This window comes from Panulirus ornatus, chromosome 15 (genome assembly GCF_036320965.1).
Source record: "Panulirus ornatus isolate Po-2019 chromosome 15, ASM3632096v1, whole genome shotgun sequence".
Lineage (NCBI taxonomy): Eukaryota > Metazoa > Arthropoda > Malacostraca > Decapoda > Palinuridae > Panulirus > Panulirus ornatus.
In genome coordinates this window covers 16,063,550-16,084,967 of record NC_092238.1, presented here as the reverse complement: position 1 = coordinate 16,084,967, position 21,418 = coordinate 16,063,550, and the positions used below count along the sequence as shown (strand labels likewise).

Below are 21,418 nucleotides of genomic sequence, written 5' to 3'. Positions count from 1 at the left end.
TAATAAAATATAAATAAAAAGTTTGTTGAGTATTCCTGGTAAATTATATGGGAGGGTATTGATTGAGAGGGTGAAGGCATGTACAGAGCATCAGATTGGGGAAGAGCAGTGTGGTTTCAGAAGTGGTAGAGGATGTGTGGATCAGGTGTTTGCTTTGAAGAATGTATGTGAGAAATACTTAGAAAAGCAAATGGATTTGTATGTAGCATTTATGGATCTGGAGAAGGCATATGATAGAGTTGATAGAGATGCTCTGTGGAAGGTATTAAGAATATATGGTGTGGGAGGAAAGTTGTTAGAAGCAGTGAAAAGTTTTTATCGAGGATGTAAGGCATGTGTACGTGTAGGAAGAGAGGAAAGTGATTGGTTCTCAGTGAATGTAGGTTTGCGGCAGGGGTGTGTGATGTCTCCATGGTTGTTTAATTTGTTTATAGATGGGGTTGTTAGGGAGGTAAATGCAAGAGTTTTGGAAAGAGGGGCAAGTATGAAGTCTGTTAGGGATGAGAGAGCTGGGGAAGTGAGTCAGTTGTTGTTCGCTGATGATACAGCGCTGGTGGCTGATTCATGTGAGAAACTGCAGAAGCTGGTGACTGAGTTTGGTAAAGTGTGTGGAAGAAGAAAGTTAAGAGTAAATGTGAATAAGAGCAAGGTTATTAGGTACACTAGGGTTGAGGGTCAAGTCAATTGGGAGGTGAGTTTGAATGGAGAAAAACTGGAGGAAGTGAAGTGTTTTAGATATCTGGGAGTGGATCTGGCAGTGGATGGAACCATGGAAGCGGAAGTGGATCATAGGGTGGGGGAGGGGGCGAAAATCCTGGGAGCCTTGAAGAATGTGTGGAAGTCGAGAACATTATCTCGGAAAGCAAAAATGGGTATGTTTGAAGGAATAGTGGTTCCAACAATGTTGTATGGTTGCGAGGCGTGGGCTATGGATAGAGTTGTGCGCAGGAGGATGGATGTGCTGGAAATGAGATGTTTGAGGACAATGTGTGGTGTGAGGTGGTTTGATCGAGTGAGTAACGTAAGGGTAAGAGAGATGTGTGGAAATAAAAAGAGCGTGGTTGAGAGAGCAGAAGAGGGTGTTTTGAAGTGGTTTGGGCACATGGAGAGAATGAGTGAGGAAAGATTGACCAAGAGGATATATGTGTCGGAGGTGGAGGGAACGAGGAGAAGAGGGAGACCAAATTGGAGGTGGAAAGATGGAGTGAAAAAGATTTTGTGTGATCGGGGCCTGAACATGCAGGAGGGTGAAAGGAGGGCAAGGAATAGAGTGAATTGGAGCGATGTGGTATACCGGGGTTGACGTGCTGTCAGTGGATTGAATCAAGGCATGTGAAGCGTCTGGGGTAAACCATGGAAAGCTGTGTAGGTATGTATATTTGCGTGTGTGGACGTATGTATATACATGTGTATGGGGGGGGGTTGGGCCATTTCTTTCGTCTGTTTCCTTGCGCTACCTCGCAAACTCGGGAGACAGCGACAAAGTATAATAAAAATTTTTTTTTTTTTTTTATATATATATATATATATATATATATATATATATATATATATATATATATATATATATATATAGGACTGTCTAATGTCGCCATTGTTGTTGAGTATATAAGAATTCTGTCTGAAAGATGTATGACCTTACTTTCCCCTATGTAAAAGGCAAATAAGAGAATGACAGTCATAATATCCTACATGGTAAAGTATAAATCTGAAGAACTGATTAAGAATGAAGCTATAAGAAGGTAGTGGAACAAAACTGCTAGTGAAAAAAGCTTGTTAATATGGTATGGCCATGTATAGCAGATGACATGATAGTGAATTGCCTACAATACTATGGTTGAAAGTAAAATGTAAACCATATAAGAGATAGTAAAACAAAGTGAGTAAACTTCTAAAATTAGAGGTATTTCTCATGAAGATGCCAAGAGAATGAATGATAACTATGTGCATTAACAACAACTAAGTCAGGAATGTGAATGATCAAGAGGCAATGATACAGTATTGAAGGCAATGTTCACTTCTGCACACTTGAGGAGGATATAAGGGAGTGAGCTGAGAGGATGTACACAACTGATACACTCAATACACATAGGTGAAGTTACAGAAACTACAGCTAAACCTCATAACAATGAAAATGCAGCAAGCTTATAACTAGTCTTTTGTTCATAGATAGTTGAGTGCTTAGCTTGTTTTTTGTTTGTTTATCTTGCTTAATTTACAGCTCATTTCTAAACTGGTATATATTCTATGTAATAAACAAACCTGAGGCAAATGAACACAGAATGCTTTGTAACCAACAAAATTAAGCATGAAACTTTTCATGCGTCCTTTTATCAAACCAGTTACTAAATTCTCAGTGGTTACTGCAAGAAAGAAGAAAGCTGAGAGTAAATGTGAATAAGAGCAAGGTTATTAGGTATAGTAGGGTTGAGGGACAAGTCAATTGGGAGGTAAGTTTGAATGGAGAAAAACTGGAAGTGAAGTGTTTTAGATATCTGGGAGTGGATTTGGCAGCGGATGGACCCATGGAAGCAGAAGTGAATCATAGGATGGGGGAGGGGGCGAAAGTTCTGAGAGTGTTGAAGAATGTGTGGAAGTCGAGAAGATTATCTCGGAAAGCAAAAATGGGTATGTTTGAAGGAATAGTGGTTCCAACAATGTTATATGGTTGCGAGGCGTGGGCTATAGATAGAGTTGTGCATAGGAGGGTGGAGGTGCTGGAAATGAGATGTTTGAGGACAATATGTGGTGTGAGGTGGTTTGATTGAGTAAGTAATAGTAGGGTAAAAGAGATGTGTGGTAATAAGATTGAGTAAGTAATAGTAGGGTAAAAGAGATGTGTGGTAATAAAAATAGTGTGGTTGAGAGAGCAGAGGAGGGTGTTTTGAAATGGTTTGGTCATATGGAGAGAATGGGTGAGGAAAGATTGACCAAGAGGATATATGTGTAAGAGGTGGAGGGAACAAGAAGTGGGAGACGAAATTGGAGGTGGAAAGATGGAGTGAAAATGATTTTGAGTGATTGGTGCCTGAACATGCAGGAGGATGAAAGGCATGTAAGGAATAGAGTAAATTGGAACGATGTGGTATACCGCCGTCGACATGCTGTCAATGGATTGAACCAGGGCGTGTGAAGCATCTGGGGTAAACCATGGAAAGTTCTGTGGGGCCTGGATGTGGAAAGGGAGCTGTGGTTTTGGTGCATTATTACATGACAGCTAGAGACTGAGTGTGAACGAATGTGGCCTTTGTTGTCTTTTCCTAGCGCCACCTCCCACACATGAGCAGGTAGGGGATTGTTATTTCATGTGTGGCAGGGTGGCGATGGTAATGAATAAAGCCAGACAGTATGAATTATGTACATGTGTATATATGTATATGTCTGTGTGTGTATATATATATATGTATACGTTGAGATGTATAGATATGTATATGTGCGTGTGTGGACATGTATGTATATACATGTGTATATGGGTGGGTTGGACTATACTTTCATCTGTTTCCTTGCGCTACCTTGCTAACGCGGGAGACAGCGACAAAGCGACAAAGAAATATATATATATATATATATATATATATATATATATATATATATATATATATATATATATATATATATATATATATATATATTATCCCTGGGGATAGGGGAGAAAGAATACTTCCCACGTATTCCCTGCGTGTCGTAGAAGGCGACTAAAAGGGGAGGGAGCGGGGGGCTGGAAATCCTCCCCTCTCGTTTTTTTTTTTTTAATTTTCCAAAAGAAAGAACAGAGAATTGGGCCAGGTGAGGGTATTCCCTCAAGGCCCAGTCCTCTGTTCTTAACGCTACCTCGCTAATGCGGGAAATGGCGAATAGTTTGAAAGAAAATATATATATATATATGTATATATATATATATATATATATATATATATATATATATATATATATGTATATATATATTTTTTTTTTGCTTTGTCGCTGTCTCCCGCATTTTCGAGGTAGCGCAAGGAAACAGACGAAAGAAATGGCCCAACCCACCCCCATACACATGTATATACATACACGTCCACACACGCAAATATACATACCTACACAGCTTTCCATGGTTTACCCCAGACGCTTCACATGCCCTGATTCAATCCACTGACAGCACTTCAACCCCAGTATACCACATCGCTCCAATTCACTCTATTCCTTGCCCTCCTTTCACCCTCCTGCATGTTCAGACCCCGATCACACAAAATCTTTTTCACTCCATCTTTCCACCTCCAATTTGGTCTCCCACTTCTCCTTGTTCCCTCCACCTCCGACACATATATCCTCTTGGTCAATCTTTCCTCACTCATTCTCTCCATGTGCCCAAACCATTTCAAAACACCCTCTTCTGCTCTCTCAACCACGCTCTTTTTATTTCCACACATCTCTCTTACCCTTACGTTACTTACTCGATCAAACCACCTCACACCACACATTGTCTTCAAACATCTCATTTCCAGCACATCCACCCTCCTGCGCACAACTCTATCCATAGCCCACGCCTCGCAACCATACAAAATTGTTGAAACCACTTTTCCTTCAAACATACCCATTTTTGCTTTCCGAGATAATGTTCTCGACTTCCACACATTCTTCAAGGCTCCCAGGATTTTCGCCCCCTCCCCCACCCTATGATCCACTTCCGCTTCCATGGTTCCATCCGCTGCCAGATCCACTCCCAGATATCTAAAACACTTCACTTCCTCCAGTTTTTCTCCATTCAAACTCACCTCCCAATTGACTTGACCCTCAACCCTACTGTACCTAATAACCTTGCTCTTATTCACATTTACTCTTAACTTTCTTCTTCCACACACTTTACCAAACTCAGTCACCAGCTTCTGCAGTTTCTCACATGAATCAGCCACCAGCGCTGTATCATCAGCGAACAACAACTGACTCACTTCCCAAGCTCTCTCATCCCCAACAGACTTCATACTTGCCCCTCTTTCCAAAACTCTTGCATTCACCTCCCTAACAACCCCATCCATACACAAATTAAACAACCATGGAGACATCATACACCCTTGCCGCATCACTTTCCTCTCTTCCTACACGTACACATGCCTTACAACCTCGATAAAAACTTTTCACTTCTTCTAACAACGTGCCTCCCACACCATATATTCTTAATACCTTCTACAGGGCATCTCTATCAACTACATCATATGCCTTCTCCAGATCCATAAATGCTACATACAAATCCATTTGCTTTTCTAAGTATTTCTCACATACATTCTTCAAAGCAAACACCTGATCCACACATCCTCTACCACTTCTGAAACCACACTGCTCTTCCCCAATCTGATGCTCTGGACATGCCTTCACCCTCTCAATCAATACCCTCCCATATAATTTACCAGGAATACTCAACAAACTTATACCTCTGAAATTTGAGCACTCACTCTTATCCCCTATGCCTTTGTCCAGTGGCACTATGCACGCATTCTGCCAATCCTCAGGCACCTCACCATGAGTCATACATACATTAAATAACCTTACCAACCAGTCAATAATACAGTCACCCCCTTTTTTAATAAATTCCACTGCAATACCATCCAAACCTGCTGCCTTGCCGGCTTTCATCATCCGCAAAGCTTTTACTACCTCTTCTCTGTTTACCAAATCATTTTCCCTAACCCTCTCACTTTGCACACCACCTCGACCAACACACCCTACATCTGCCACTCTATCATCAAACACATTCAACAAACCTTCAAAATACTCACTCCATCTCTTTCTCACATCACCACTACTTGTTATCACCTCCCCATTTGCACCCTTCACTGAAGTTCCCATTTGCTCCCTTGTCTTATGCACTTTATTTACCTCCTTCCAGAACATCTTTTTATTCTCTCTAAAATTTAATGATACTCTCTCACCCCAACCCTCATTTGCCCTCTTTTTCACCTCTTGCACCTTTCTCTTGACCTCCTGTCTCTTTCTTTTATACATCTCCCACTCAATTGCATTTTTTCCCTGCAAAAATTGTCCAAATGCCTCTCTCTTCTCTTTCACTAATAATCTTACTTCTTCATCCCACCACTCACTACCCTTTCTAATCAACCCACCTCCCACTCTTCTTATGCCAGAAGCATCTTTTGCGCAATCCATCACTGATTCCCTAAATACATCCCATTCCTCCCCCACTCCCCTTACTTCCATTGTTCTCACCTTTTTCCATTCTGTACTCGGTCTCTCCTAGTACTTCCTTACACAAGTCTCCTTCCCAAGCTCACTTACTCTCACCACCCTCTTCACCCCAACATTCACTCTTCTTTTCTTAAAACCCATACAAATCTTCACCTTAGCCTCCAGAAGATAATGATCAGACATCCCTCCAGTTGCACCTCTCAGCACATTAACATCCAAAAGTCTCTCTTTCGCGCGCCTGTCAATTAACACGCCTGCCAATATTCCTGTTTCATGATAAGAGAAGTGGACCAGGCAGTATGATACAGTAGTTAAATTGATGAAAACTGCTATTGACGTTTGTGTAAATGAATTATACATTTCCCTTTTCCATAGCCAGAGGTTGAACCATTATGTGACATTCATTTTTTTCATTTCATTTCAAGCTAGAAGTTTGTTTTCTAAATTATCTCTTACATTTTTCATATGTATATATATGTATATGTGTGTATGTGTGTATATGTGCGTATGTATGTGTATATGTATATATATATGCATATATATGTATATTATCCCTGGGGATAGGGGTGAAAGAATACTTCCCACGCATTCCTCGCGTGTCGTAGAAGCCGACTAGACGGGACGGGAGCGAGGGGCCAGAAATCCTCCCCTCCTTGTATTTTTTAACTTTCTAAAATGGGAAACAGAAGAAGGAGTCACGCGGGGAGTGCTCATCCTCCTCGAAGCCTCAGACTGGTGTGTCTAAATGTGTGTGGATGTAAGCAAGATGTGAAAAAAGGAGAGATAGGTAGTATGTTTGAGGAAAGGAACCTGGATGTTTTGGCTCTGAGTGAGACAAAGCTCAAGGGTAAAGGGGAAGAGTGGTTTGGGAATGTCTTGGGAGTAAAGTCAGGGGTTAGTGAGAGGACAAGAGCAAGGGAAGGAGTAGCAGTACTCCTGAAACAGGAGTTGTGGGAGTATGTGATAGAATGTAAGAAAGTAGATTCTTGATTAATATGGGTAAAACTGAAAGTTGATGGAGAGAGATGGGTGATTATTGGTGCATATGCACCTGGGCATGAGAAGAAAGATCATGAGAGGGAAGTGTTTTGGGAGCAGCTGAATGAGTGTGTTAGTGGTTTTGATGTATGAGACCGGGTTATAGTGATGGGTGATTTGAATGCAAAGGTGAGTAATGTGGCAGTTGAGGGAATAATTGGTATACATGGAGTGTTCAGTGTTGTAAATGGAAATGGTGAAGAGCTTGTAGATTTATGTGCTGAAAAAGGACTGATGATTGGGAATACCTGGTTTAAAAAGTGAGATATACATAAGTATACGTATGTAAGTAGGAGAGATGGCCAGAGAGCGATATATATATATATATATATATATATATATATATATATATATATATATATATATATATGTGGAAGGTATTAAGAATATATGGTGTGGAAGGCAAGTTGTTAGAAGCAGTGAAAAGTTTTTATCGAGGATGTAAGGCATGTGTACGTGTAGGAAGAGAGGAAAGTGATTGGTTCTCAGTGAATGTAGGTTTGCGGCAGGGGTGTGTGATGTCTCCATGGCTGTTTAATTTGTTTATGGATGGGGTTGTTAGGGAGGTGAATGCAAGAGTTTTGGAAAGAGGGGCAAGTATGAAGTCTGTTGGGGATGAGAGAGCTTGGGAAGTGAGTCAGTTGTTGTTCGCTGATGATACAGCGCTGGTCGCTGATTCATGTGAGAAACTGCAGAAGCTGGTGACTGAGTTTGGTAAAGTGTGTGAAAGAAGAAAGTTAAGAGTAAATGTGAATAAGAGCAAGGTTATTAGGTACAGTAGGGTTGAGGGTCAATTCAATTGGGAGGTGAGTTTGAATGGAGAAAAACTGGAGGAAGTGAAGTGTTTTAGATATCTGGGAGTGGATCTGGCAGCGGATGGAACCATGGAAGCGGAAGTGGATCATAGGGTGGGGGAGGGGGCGAAAATCCTGGGAGCCTTGAAGAATGTGTGGAAGTCGAGAACATTATCTCAGAAAGCAAAAATGGGTATGTTTGAAGGAATAGTGGTTCCAACAATGTTGTATGGTTGCGAGGCGTGGGCTATGGATAGAGTTGTGCGCAGGAGGATGGATGTGCTGGAAATGAGATGTTTGAGGACAATGTGTGGTGTGAGGTGGTTTGATCGAGTAAGTAACGTAAGTGTAAGAGAGATGTGTGGAAATAAAAACAGCGTGGTTGAGAGAGCAGAAGAGGGTGTTTTGAAATGGTTGGGCACATGGAGAGAATGAGGAAAGATTGACCAAGAGGATATATGTGTCGGAGGTGGAGGGAACGAGGAGAAGAGGGAGACCAAATTGGAGGTGGAAAGATGGAGTGAAAAAGATTTTGTGTGATCGGGGCCTGAACATGCAGGAGGGTGAAAGGAGGGCAAGGAATAGAGTGAATTGGAGCGATGTGGTATACCGGGGTTGACGTGCTGTCAGTGGATTGAATCAAGGCATGTGAAGCGTCTGGGGTAAACCATGGAAAGCTGTGTAGGTATGTATATTTGCGTGTTTGGACTTATGTATATACATGTGTATGGGGGTGGGTTGGGCCATTTCTTTCTTCTGTTTCCTTGCGCTACCTCGCAAACGCGGGAGACAGCGACAAAGCAAAAAAAAAATATATATATATATATATATATATATATATATATATATATATATATATATATATATATATATATATATATATATATATATATATATATACATATATATATATACATATATATGAAATGACAACCCCATCTCCCCGCATGCATGCAAGGTGTCTCTAGAAAAAGACAATAAAGGTCACATTCGTTCATACTCGGTCTCTTGCTGTCATGTATAATGCACCGAAACCATAGCTCCCTCTCCACATCCAGGCCCCACAAACCTTTTCATGGTTTACGCCAGACACTTCACATGCCTTGGTTCAACCCATTGACAGCACTTCGACCCCTGTATATCAAATTGTTCCAATTTACTCTATTCCTTGCACAACTTTCACCCTCCTGCATGTTCATGCCCCGATCACTCAAAATCTTTTCCATTCCATCTTTCCGCCTCCAATTTGGTCTCCCACTTCTCCTCGTTCCCTCCACCTCTGACACATATATTCTCTTTGTCAATCTTTCCTCACTCATTGTCTCCATGAGGTAGTGCTAGGAAAGAGGCGAGGCATGGCTGAACCCACCCACATATAAATACATGTACATAAACGCCCACATACTTGTACATATACATATGTATGCATTTCACTGTAGTCATACGTATACATACACAGACTTATACATATATATACATGTACATATTCATATATACACTTGTACATATTCGTATTTGCTGTCTCCATCCATTCGTGTCGCCATCCCACCACACATTAAATAGCATATTCCTTCAATCATGTTCAATTTTGCTCTCCCTGATAATGTTCTCTCATTCCATATGTTCTTCAGCGCTCCCAGGACGTTCGTCCCTTCCCCTCTCCTATGAGTCCTTCTGCTTCTATGGTTCCATTTGTTGCCATGTCCACTCCCAGATGTCTGAAACACTTGACTTTCTCCACTTTTTCAAACTCGTTTCACAGTTATTTTGTCCCTCAACCCTGTTAAACCCAATAACTTTGCTTTTATTTATATTTACACTCGATTCTCTCTTTTCACACACACTTCCAAACTCAGTTAACTTTCAAAGTTTCTCACTCAAATTCACCACCAGAGCTGTATCATCAGCAAACAACTAACTCACCCGTAAACAAATTGAACAACCATGGTAAAATCACACCCTTGCCTAAGCCAACCTTCACTTGAAACCATTCACCCTCCTCTCTTCCTACCCATACATAGGCCTTACATTTTTGATAAAAACCTCTCATTCTTCTAGGAGCTTTTCTCTTGCACTGCACATCTATATGGACCCTGTCATATGCCTTGTTTAGATTCATAAATGCATCTTACAAGTCCATCTGTCTTTCAGAGATTTTCTTGCACATTTTTTAAAGCAAACACTTGATCCACACATCCTGTACCACTTTTGAAACCATACTGCTACTACCCTGGAGTTGGTGAGAGGACAAGAGCTAAAGAAGGAATAGCATTACTTCTGAAACAGGAGTTGTGGAAGTATGTGACAGCATGTACAGAAATAAATTCTTGATGTGGGTAAGATTAAAAGTAGATGGGGAGAGATGGATGATTATTAGTGTTCATGTACCAGGCCATGAGAAGAAGGATCATATGAGGCACATGTTTTGGGAGTAGCTGAGTGAGTGTGTTTGCAGTTTTGATATAAGAGACCAGGAATTAGTGATGGGTGATTTAGATACAAAGGTGACTTATGTAACAGTAGATGGAATGATTAGAAATGAACTGCCTGTGGAGTTGTTTGCTGATAAAGGACTGGTGATTGGGGACACCTGGTTTAAAATGAAGGATATACACAAGTATATGTATGTGAGTAGGAGAGATGGTCACTGGGCATTATTTAATTATATAGTAATTGATAAACATTTAAGAGAGACTTTTGGATGTAATTGTGCTGAGAGGGGCAGCTGGTGGGATTTCTGATCATTATCCTGTGGAAGCGAGGGTGAAGATTTGTAGAGGTTTTTGAAAAAGAGGTGACACTGGCCATGAGAAGAGTGATGAAGGTAAGTGAGCTTGAAAAGGAGACTTGTGTGAAGAAATACCTAGAGAGAGATTGAGTGGAGAATGGCAAAAGGTGAGGGTAAGTAAAGCAAGGGGAGTGGGTGAGGAATCAAAGGTACTGAGGAAGCAGTGATGGCATATGCAAGAGATGCATGTAGCATGGAAAAGGTGGGAGGTGGGCAGAATAGAAAAGGCAGTTAGTGGTGGGATGAAGTAAAGTTGCTAGTGAAAGAGAAAAGAGAGATGTTCGGGCATTACTTATATGGAAGGAGTACAAATTATTACATGTACAAGAGAAAGTGTAGCGAGGTCAAGAGGAGGTGCAGGAGCTGAAAAAGGGCAAATGAGAGTTGGGGTGAGTGAGTATCAGTAGATTTTTGGGAAGATAAGATGTTTTGGAAGGAGGTAAATAATGTGCAGAAAACAAGAGATTAATGAGAATTCAGTGGAGGGCAAAAGGGGAAGTGATGATGGGAACTGATGAAGTATAGAGATGGAGCAAGAATTTTGAAGGACTGTTAAATGTGTTTGATGTTAGAGTAGCAGATGTATGATGTTTGGGTTAAGGTGGTATGCAAAGTGAGAGAGTCATGGAAAGTGGATTGGTGAAGATGAGAAGTGGTGAAAGTTTTGTATAAGATGAAATGCAGCAAGGTGGCTGGAGTGGATGGTATTGCAGTCAAATTTAATGAGAAAGGGGGTGACTGTTGTTGTTAATTGGTTGTTAAGAATTTTCATTGTGTATATGGATCATGGTGAGGTGCATGAGGATTGATAGAATGAATGTATAGTCCCACTGTATAAACACAAGTGAGATAAAGGTGAGCATTCAAACTACAGAGGTACAAGTTAATTGAGAATACCTGGTAAGTTGTATGGGAGGGTATTGAGTGGGAGAGTAAAGACATTTACAAAACATCAGATTGGGGAGGAGCAGTGTGGTTTCAGAAGTGGTAGAAGGTGTGTAGATATGTGGATCAGGTGTTTGTTTTAAAGAATGTGTGAGAAATACTGAGACACAGATAGATTTGTATGTGGCATTTATGGGTCTGGAGAGAGCATGTGATAAGGTTGAAAGGGATATTTTGTGGAAGGTCATAAGAATATATGATGTGGAAGGAAAGCTGCTAGAAGCAGTGAGAAGTTTTTATCAAGAATGTAAGGCATGTGTACGAGTTGCAAGAGGGGAAATTAAATGGTACTAAGTGAAGGTTGGTCTGTGTCATGGGTGTGTGATGTCACTATGTTTTTTCAATTTGTCTATGGCTGGGATGGTTAGGGAGGTAAATGCAAATCTTGGCAAGAGGAGTGAGTTTGCTGTCTGTTGGGTGATGAAAGGGCCTGGAAAGTGTCTTTTGTTTTTTGCTGATGATTCAGCACTGGTGGCAGATTTGAATGAGAAACTGCAGAAGTCAGTGAGTGAGTCTTTTAAGAGTGTGTGAAAGGAGAAAGTTGAGGGTGAATGTGAATAAAAGCAGGGTTACTAGATTTACCAGGGTTAAGGGATAGGTCAGCTAGGGTGTGAGTTTGAATGGAGAAATCTTGGAGGAAGTGAAGTGTTTTAGGTACATGGGAGTGGACATGGCAGTGAATGGAATCATGTAAGCAGAAGTGAGTCATAAGAATGGGAAGGAGGCAAAGATTGTAGGAGTGCTGAAGAATATGTGGAAGGAGGTATTGTTATTTGGGTGGGCAGAAATTAACATGTTTGAAGGAATAGTAGTTCCAATATTATTATATGTAGGCTTTGGCTATAGATGAGACTGTGAAGAGGAGGGTGATTGTGTTGGAAATGAAATGTTTGAGGACATGTTGTGTGAGGAGGGTATGATTGAGTTACTAATGAAAGGTAAGAGAGATGTATTGAAAAGTGTGTGGTTGAGAGAGCAGAAGTGAGTATGCTGAAATGGTTTGGACATATGGAGAGAATGAGTAAGGAGAGGTTGACAGAGAAGATATATTTGTCAGAAGCATAGGGAACAAAGAGAATGGGGAGTCCAAATTGGAAGTAGATTGGTGGAGTGAAAATTATTTTTAGTGATGGGGTATGAAGATGCAGAAGTGTGAAAGGTGTGTGTGGGATAGAGTGAATTGGAATGATGTGATATACTGGGATTGACATGCTGTCAGTGGACTGAACCAGGGCATGTGAAGTGTTAGAGGTAAACCATGGAAAGCCTGGCCCAGGTAACCAATTTTTCAACTTATCAGCCAACCCCTGTGGGAGGATCAACAGCCAGGTTGACTGTGGACCAACTGCTGCAACTGAAATTCAAACGTATGTGCTCTAAACCAGGCAGCCCATGAATGCTTCATGGTCTGCAACACTAACTGGCTATACCAAGATGATCTTGGTTTTTACACTTTAACTTATATTTCTCTGTGAATCATGACAATACAAAATCCATTTTGCATACATTACGAATTACATACATCTAGATTTGATGAAAAGTAAGACTAATACGTGAAATCTTAAGACTGAAAGCAATGGGTAAATGCTGAGTCTTTCATATCAGTCAATGCTGTCCAAATCTTGGAGGTTTTGGCCCTTCTCAGTCATAAGCCAATAGTGGACAAAAACTGGTGTAGCTGAGCTGACTGATGGAAATGTTGGGCATTTCCACCTCATCACTAAATGGTACCTCTGGGGCATTTATAACTAGTATTCATTGATATTTTCAAACTCACTCCCATCTCAGACACACCAAAATGGCTTCAATTTCTCCATTAGTTGCAGCTCTCTTTTCTTGATACTCCTGATTGCATTGGCAAATCAAAACATTTTGGAAATAACAAGAAAAACCTTGAAAAAACATTACCTATTTATTTTGTACCCTCTGACCTTTGTTGGCATAGAATGGAAAATACAGGGACTTCTTGATTTATGCATATTTGATTCATGGGTTGACAGCATGATGGTGTAGCGTTGCCAATGCAGAGTGAAAATTGTGCATACACGGTACGGATACAGTCTGTAGTCATGGAGTGCTACAATATTTCTGTTGTACAGTATGCTGTATATTGCATGTGTTTTGTCCCTTGCATCATGCCACTAAAGTATATTTTAAGTTTTCCTGGTACCAGTTGTGCATAGAAGCACAAGGCCCTCACTAATGAGGTTAAAATGGATGTGCTCAAATGTTATGAGAGATGTGAATGAACAACTGATATGAAGCATGCCCTTGGACCACTGAACGTACTGAGTGGAGTGTTCGCTATAGTGCAGAGAAGATCAAGGAGAGTGCTAAGAGTGGAACATTAATCAAAGCATCTAAAATCTCCCATTCACAAAGATTGATTATGCAGAGAATAGAATTAATGTTGTGCACATGGATCATACTCAAAATTCATTAAAATGTTTCTTTCAGCAAAGATATTTGGAACAAATCTTGGTTGGTTTGAGAATTATAGGAAATGCCACTCATAGCCACAACATTTAAGAAGAGGCTAACTGAAGCATTTCATCACATTGACCTTGGTTTTACTACATTTGATGAGGATGACCTAAACACAGAATACAGTTCAGTGGTGGCTCGAAAACATCCCAGCTGATGTCAAGAGCTGTTAAGAAATCCATCAGGAGAAGACAATGAAGGCTAAACAGACAACACTAGATTTCTTTTTATAGAAGAAGTACCCTTATAAGGAGGACCAACCATCAACATCTAGTGACGTAATAGCTCACTTAACCATCACCACCCTCTTTCACAGCTACAATATCTGACCCAGATGACTCCCATCCCTAGTAACTCCTCCACTCACCTCCCTCCTCTCCATCAGCACCAGCAAGCAATTCAGGAAGAGCAGGAAGTGTTGGAAGTATGTTTGTTATTTTTTACATTTGTTATAGAATTCATAGAACAGTATGTAAATTATTTTATTTATATATATTATACTTAATCGCCGTCTCCCAAGTTAACGAGGTAGCGCAAGGAAACAGACAAAAGAATGGCACACCCAACCCACATACACATGTATATACATAAATGCCCACACTTGCACATATACATACCTATACATTTCAGTCTATACATACATATACATACACAGACATATACATATTGGAAAGGATCACAATTTTGCACATGATCAAGTACATTCCTATGAGTCCATGGGGAAAATGAAACATGATAAGTTCTCAAGTGCACTTTTGTGTAATAATCACTTCATCAGGAAAGATACAGGAAAGAAATATAAGTCAGTTGATATACAACGAAGAGATGTAGCTAGGACGCCATTTGGTAAACATGGCGTCCTAGCTACATCTCTTCATTGTATATCAACTGACTTCTATTTCTCTCTTGTATCTCCCCTGATGATGTGATCATTACACGAAAGTGCACTTGGGAACTTATTGTGTTTCATTTTCCCTGTGGACTCATGGGAACATATACATATATACACATGTACATATTCATACTTGCTGCCTTCTTCCATTCCCATCGCCACCCTGAAACACATGAAATAGCATTCCCCCACCATTTACACGCGAGGTAGCACTAGGAAGATAAAAAAGTACACATTCGTTCACACTCAGTCTCTAGATGTCATGTGTAATGAACTGAAACCACTGCTCCATTTCCACACTCAGGCCCCACAAAACTTTCCATGGTTTACTCCAGACATTTTGCATGCCCTGGTTCAGTCCATTGACAGCACGTCAACCCTGGTATACCACATCGTTCCAATGTACTCTATTCCTTGCACGCCTTTCACCCTCCTGTACGTTCAGGTCCTGATCGCTCAAAATCCTTTTCACTCCATCCCTCCTCCTCCAATTTGGTCTCCCACTTCTCGTTCCCTCTACCTCAGACACATATATCCTTTGTCAATCTTTCCTCACTCATTCTCTCCATGTGACCAAACCATGGCAACACACCCTCTTCTGCTCTCTCAACCACACTTTTTATTACCACACACTCTGTTACCCTTTCATTACCTACTCGATCAAACCACCTCACACCACATGTTGTCCTCAAACATTTCATTTCCAACACATCCACCCTCCTCCACACAACCTTATCTATAGCCCATGCCTCACAACCATATAGCATTGTTGGAACCACTATTCCTTTAAACATACGTATTTTTGCTCTCCAAGATAATGTTGACCCCTTCCACATATTCTTCAACGCTCCCAGAACCTTCACCCCCTCCCCCACCCTGTGACTCACTCCCACTTCCATGGTTCCATCTGCTGCTAAATCCACTTCCAGACATGTAAAAGACTTCACTTCCTCTAGTTTTTCTCCATTGAAGCTTACCTCCCAATTAACTTGTCCCTCAACCCTACTGAACCTAATAACCTTGCTCTTATTCACATTTACTCTCAGCTTTCTTCTTTCACACACTTTACCAAACTCAGTCACCAACTAATGCAGTTTCTCACCCAAATCAGCCACCAGCACTGTATTATCAGAGAACAACAACTGACTCACTTCCCAAGCTCTCTCATCCACAACAGACTGCATACTTGCCATTCTCTCCAAAACTCTTGCGTTTACCTCCCTAACCACCCCATCCATAAACAAATTAAACAACCATGGAGCCATCATGCACCCCAGCCACAAACCAACATTCACTGGATAACAATCACTTTCCTTGCATCCTTAATAAAACCTTTTCAATGCTTCTAGCAACTTACCTCCCACATCATATACTCTTGATACCTTCCACAAAGCATCTCTATCGACCCTATCATATGCCTTCTCCAGCTCCATAAATGCTACGTGCAAATCCATCTGTTTTCTTAAATATTTCTCACATGCATTCATCAAAGCAAACATCTGATCCACACATCCTCTACCACTTCTGAAACCACACTGGTCTTCCCCAATCTGATGCTCTGTACATGCCTTTACCCTCTCAATCAATACCCTCCCATAGAATTTCTTTGGAATACCCGACAAACTTATACCTCTGTAATTTGAGCACTCACTCTTATCCCCTTTGCCTTTGTACAATGGCACTATGCATGCATTCTGCCAATCCTCAGGCACTTCACCATGAACCATACATATACTGAATATCCTTACCAACCAATCAACAACACAGTTACCCTCTTTCTTGATAAGTTCCACTGCAATAGCATCCAAACCTGCAGCCTTGCCCGCTTTCATCTTTTGCAAAGATTTCACTTCCTCTTCTCTGTTTACCAAACCATTCTCCTTAACCCTCTCACTTCGCACACCACCTCGACCAAAACACCCTATATCTGCCACTTTATCATCAAACACATTCAACAAACCTTCAAAGTCCTCACTCCATCTCCTTCTCACATCACCACTACTTGTTATTACCTCCCCATTAGCCCCCTTCACCAGTGTTCCCATTTGTTCTCTTGTCTTATGCACATTATTTTTCTCCTTCCAAAACATCTTTTTATTCTCCCTAAAACTTAATGATACCCTCTCACCCCAACTCTTATTTGCCCTCTTTTTCACCCCTTGCACCTTTCTCTTGACCTGCCACTTTCTTTTATATATCTCCCAGTCATTTGCACTACTTCCCTGCAAAAATTGTCCAAATGCCTGTCTCTCTTCTTTCACTAACAATCTTACTTCTTCATCCGACCACTCACTCCCCTTTGTAGTCTGCCCACCTCCCAACTTTCTCATGCCACAAGCATCTTTTGTGCAAGTCATCATAACTTCCTTAAATACACCCCATTCCTCTCCTACTCCCCTTATGTCATTTGGTCTCACCTTTTTCCATTCTGCACTCAGTCTCTCCTGGTACTTCCTCACACAAGTCTCCTTTCCAAGCTCACTTACTTTCACCACTCTCTTCACCCCAACATTCTCTCTTCTTTTCTGAAAACCTCTACAAATCTTCTCATCCTTCCAACTGCCCCTCTCTCTACATTAACATCCGAAAGTCTCTCTTTCACATGCACCTATCAATTAACACGTATACTTATGTATACTTATGTATGCTTATGTATATCTCTTTTTTAAACCAGGTATTCCCAATCACCTTTCCTTTTTCAGCATTAATCTAGAAGCTCTTCACCATTTCCATTTACAGCACTGAACACCCCATGTACACTGATTATACCCTCAACTGCCACATTACTCACCTTTGCATTCAAATCACCCATAACTGAAACCTGGTCTCTTGCATCAAAGCTGCTAATACACTCACTCAGCTGCTTCCAAAACACTTTTCTCTCATGATCTTTTCTCATGACCAGGTGCAAAGCACCAATGATCACCCATCTCTCTCCATCTACTTCTAGTTTTACCCATATCAGTCTAGAGTTTACTTTCTTATACTCTATCACATACTCCCATAACTCCTACTTTAGGAGTAGTGCTACTCCTTCCTTTGCTCTTGTCCTCTCTCCAACCCCTGACTTTACTCCTAAGACATTCCCAAACCACACTTTCCCTTTACCCTTGAGCTTCGTCCCACTCAGAGCCAAAACATCCTGATTCCTTTCCTCAAACATACTACCTACCTATCCTTTTTCTCATCTTGGTTACATCCACATACGTTTAAACACCCCAATCTGAGCCTTCAAGGAGGATGAGCACCCCTCATGACTCCTTCTTCTGTTTCCTCTTTTAGAAAGTTAAGTACAAGGAGGGGAGGGTTTCTAGCCCCCTGCTCCCACCTCCTTTAGTTGCCTTCTACAATACATGGGGAATAAGTGGGAAGTATGCTTTCTCCCCTATCCCCAGGAAATTATAGTATTTTATATTTCCCATTACTAGTATACTGTAGTTTTTCATTGGTATAATATTCGATACTGTCTTATTGATAATGAAACTCCCTCAGTTACATTACTTACATTATTTGATTTACTGATTTTTTCATTAATGTGATCATTTTCAAGAACTTAACTATCATTTAAAGTAAGAGGTTTGTGTATAAAACAGTAGGAATGGATGAATGGAACAAGCTAGATGAAATATTGTGATTGCTTATCATATACATAATTTTATAAAGGCTCTGTGATGGTAAATTAAGTTAGAGAAGGGACTCCACAAATTTAGAACTCCATATTTATGCTAAAAAAATGATACTACAGAACAGTTTAGGTATGATGTCAGTCTCATCGCTCTCTGATAATTTGCCTCCTTCCTTACAAGTAATGTTCCTACTCTATTGTGCATGACCAATGGCTAATGTCCTCCTTTCCCCTTATTTCTTGGCTTTACCTATCCTTTCTTGCCAAAATTAGGCCTCTTTTTTTCCCCACATCTTTGCTTACCTATATCTTCAACCCTGTTAACATGTTTTATGATATATTTGTTTTTCAGTAAAGATTTATTTAAAACCGTTGCTTTCTTATTTTCTCAGCTTGCTTCAGTGGTTTGGGAATCGCTTTATCACCTACCCTTCAGCCCATATGCTGGTAACTGGATAGAAAGGTTAAGGAAGATCAGAAAGATCCGTGAAATTGTACTCCAAGACATTGGTAATAGGTCAAAGTGGGAGAAACCTCGAGAGTTGATAGATTTTACAGATTTAGTTGTAAGAAAAAGTAGAACTGGCGGCAGTGAACATCGGATATATTCCACAGAATGATTTAGAAATGGAAAGAGGGCAAGTGATTATGCAATGGGGTAAAATGTTCTTTTTTCTCTATAGAATGCATTTTATATGATTACCGGTCATTTTAGTGAGGAAAAATTAAAGAGAGTTTGATTTATGATGGCTCAGCATTTGCTAATTTCCATTTCGAATTGCGTGATTTTTACTGTATTTATTATGCTGTTTTATGGCAATGCTGTTGTTACATGATAAATTTTAGGTTGCATCAGTAAGCTATTGCACATGATAAAGATTTATGTATGTTACTTTTTGTCGGGAAAGATGTATATGTCTGCCATTTTGAGGTTATTAAATGAATTTTGTATTAAGAAGAGTTTTAATTTCCTTTACAACTTGTTTCCGTTTGAACTAGAGACTTAATTGTAAAGTCTTCCTCTTTGTTGTTTGTAATGATAAATGGTTTGAGGTTTGATGTTGAAAGTTATTTTCAGGGTAAATCTAGGTCAGACTCATGATGGGCATGTGAAATTTATGGCAGATTCTTACATTATGGGAGACATTGTTAAGGTGTATGTGAAGATCTGTAAATCCAGTACATTCAGATAAGTGTGATTCATTGTGAAGTTATAGGTATAAATTTAAGTTAGAGGGATAGATTGGAACTGCTAATTGAAAAATTCAGACAAGTAGGTAAAGTAGTATGCTTTGTAAAGAAAACATGATTGGGATTATAGCTGGTGAAAATCAGGCTTGGCAGTGGAAAATAATTTTGCTACAGCTGCTTGATTTAAGATGGAAAATGATAAATGAAAAGTTTTTGGCTGTTAAAATATATCTCTCAGAAAGGTACTGTTAAGCCTTAATGTCATTCCTTGATGGCTATAGCATGTTGAGATTAGAAGGCTAATGATGAATATGACCCCTGGAGAAAACTGTTTGCTATTTAGAGAACTCTACGTACCTGTCTATATCTATGATGTTTGTTTTCCCTCCCAGAACTCCCTTGAGGGGGTGGCCATGGTAAAAGTATGTATAACTAGTGAACTCCGCTACCACTTCTTAGCATTTAGTGCCTTAACCTTAACAGGCCACTGGCATAGTGTTTCCAGAGGCTTTTGCCTAATGTTCCTACCGACTACTACTACCTTACGTTACAACCTACTATTTCTCCCTATTCCTGCCTAATTTTTCTGTCTACTATATCTACCTAATGTTCTTACCCACTACTATTATCTATTGCTCCTATCCTTAGCCAAAAGGCATGGGTGGTATATATTGTTCGCCATAGAAAAATCTAGTGTCACAAAGATTGAGTTGTGTGAGTTAAGTGTTGTCAAGTGTTATGTATGACAAGAAGAGATTATATGTTTGTGGAAAGAATGATAGGAGACCATGTGTGAGGAAGGCAGACAGAAAAGACAGCTACCTGGGTCAGAGGAGTGCAACTTGATGATCACTGAATTGCTGACTCACTACACAACTGTCACTAAACACACACACACACACACACACACACACACACACACACATACACACAATAACCAAGCAGGTTGTACCTCCCTAGTTAGTGGCTTCCTACCCATCTTGGAGATAAATTCACTAATGATGTGAATGGATTACAATTTTAGTGACACTGGGAGAGGGAATGACTTATTTAGAGAATTCCTAAGAGTGTAGCAGATGTAAAAACAAAACAAAAAACATAGACTTTGTCTGTCATTATCTCTGAATGTTTCTAATATCTGTATAGCACAGAAATACATACTCGTACATGTGTAGGTACTGTACAGATAAGAGTGGATAAAAGTAATTTTATGTGAAAGAGCATGATAGATAACATGCCTGATATGAAGTTACTGGGAGTGTTGGTGGTATCAGATCTTATTATTTGTATACATATGCATTATAATTTTTGTCTCAAGTGTTCAGAGAATAGAAGTGCGAACACAAACCGGAGGATGAAATCTGTATATGATCCTAACTTGAAATTTCTCTCACACACATCAGCTTGTATCCAATGTGTTTATATGAAATGATAGATTTATTTATATTTATTATACTTAGTCGCTGTCTCTTGTGTTAGTGAGGTAG

The 21,418-nt window shown here is 40.1% G+C and overlaps 1 protein-coding gene across 8 annotated transcripts in view; it reads left to right on the top strand.

Moving 5' to 3' along the window:
- Window positions 1–19,698, top strand: part of LOC139753730 (tuberin-like) — a 582,506-nt gene extending 562,808 nt beyond the window's left edge. For 5 of the 8 annotated variants that reach the window (XM_071670514.1, XM_071670517.1, XM_071670516.1 and 2 more), the window contains 2 exons: window positions 14,540–14,647; window positions 19,133–19,698. In XM_071670514.1, coding sequence (XP_071526615.1) covers window positions 14,540–14,647; window positions 19,133–19,360 — 336 coding nt within the window. In that variant the 3' untranslated portion in view covers window positions 19,361–19,698. Of the gene's footprint in view, window positions 1–14,196; window positions 14,517–14,539; window positions 14,648–19,132 lie in introns of those variants that run through there. The other 3 variants (XM_071670519.1, XM_071670515.1, XM_071670518.1) reach the window with 2 other exon arrangements.
- Window positions 19,699–21,418: the final 1,720 nt, after the last annotated feature.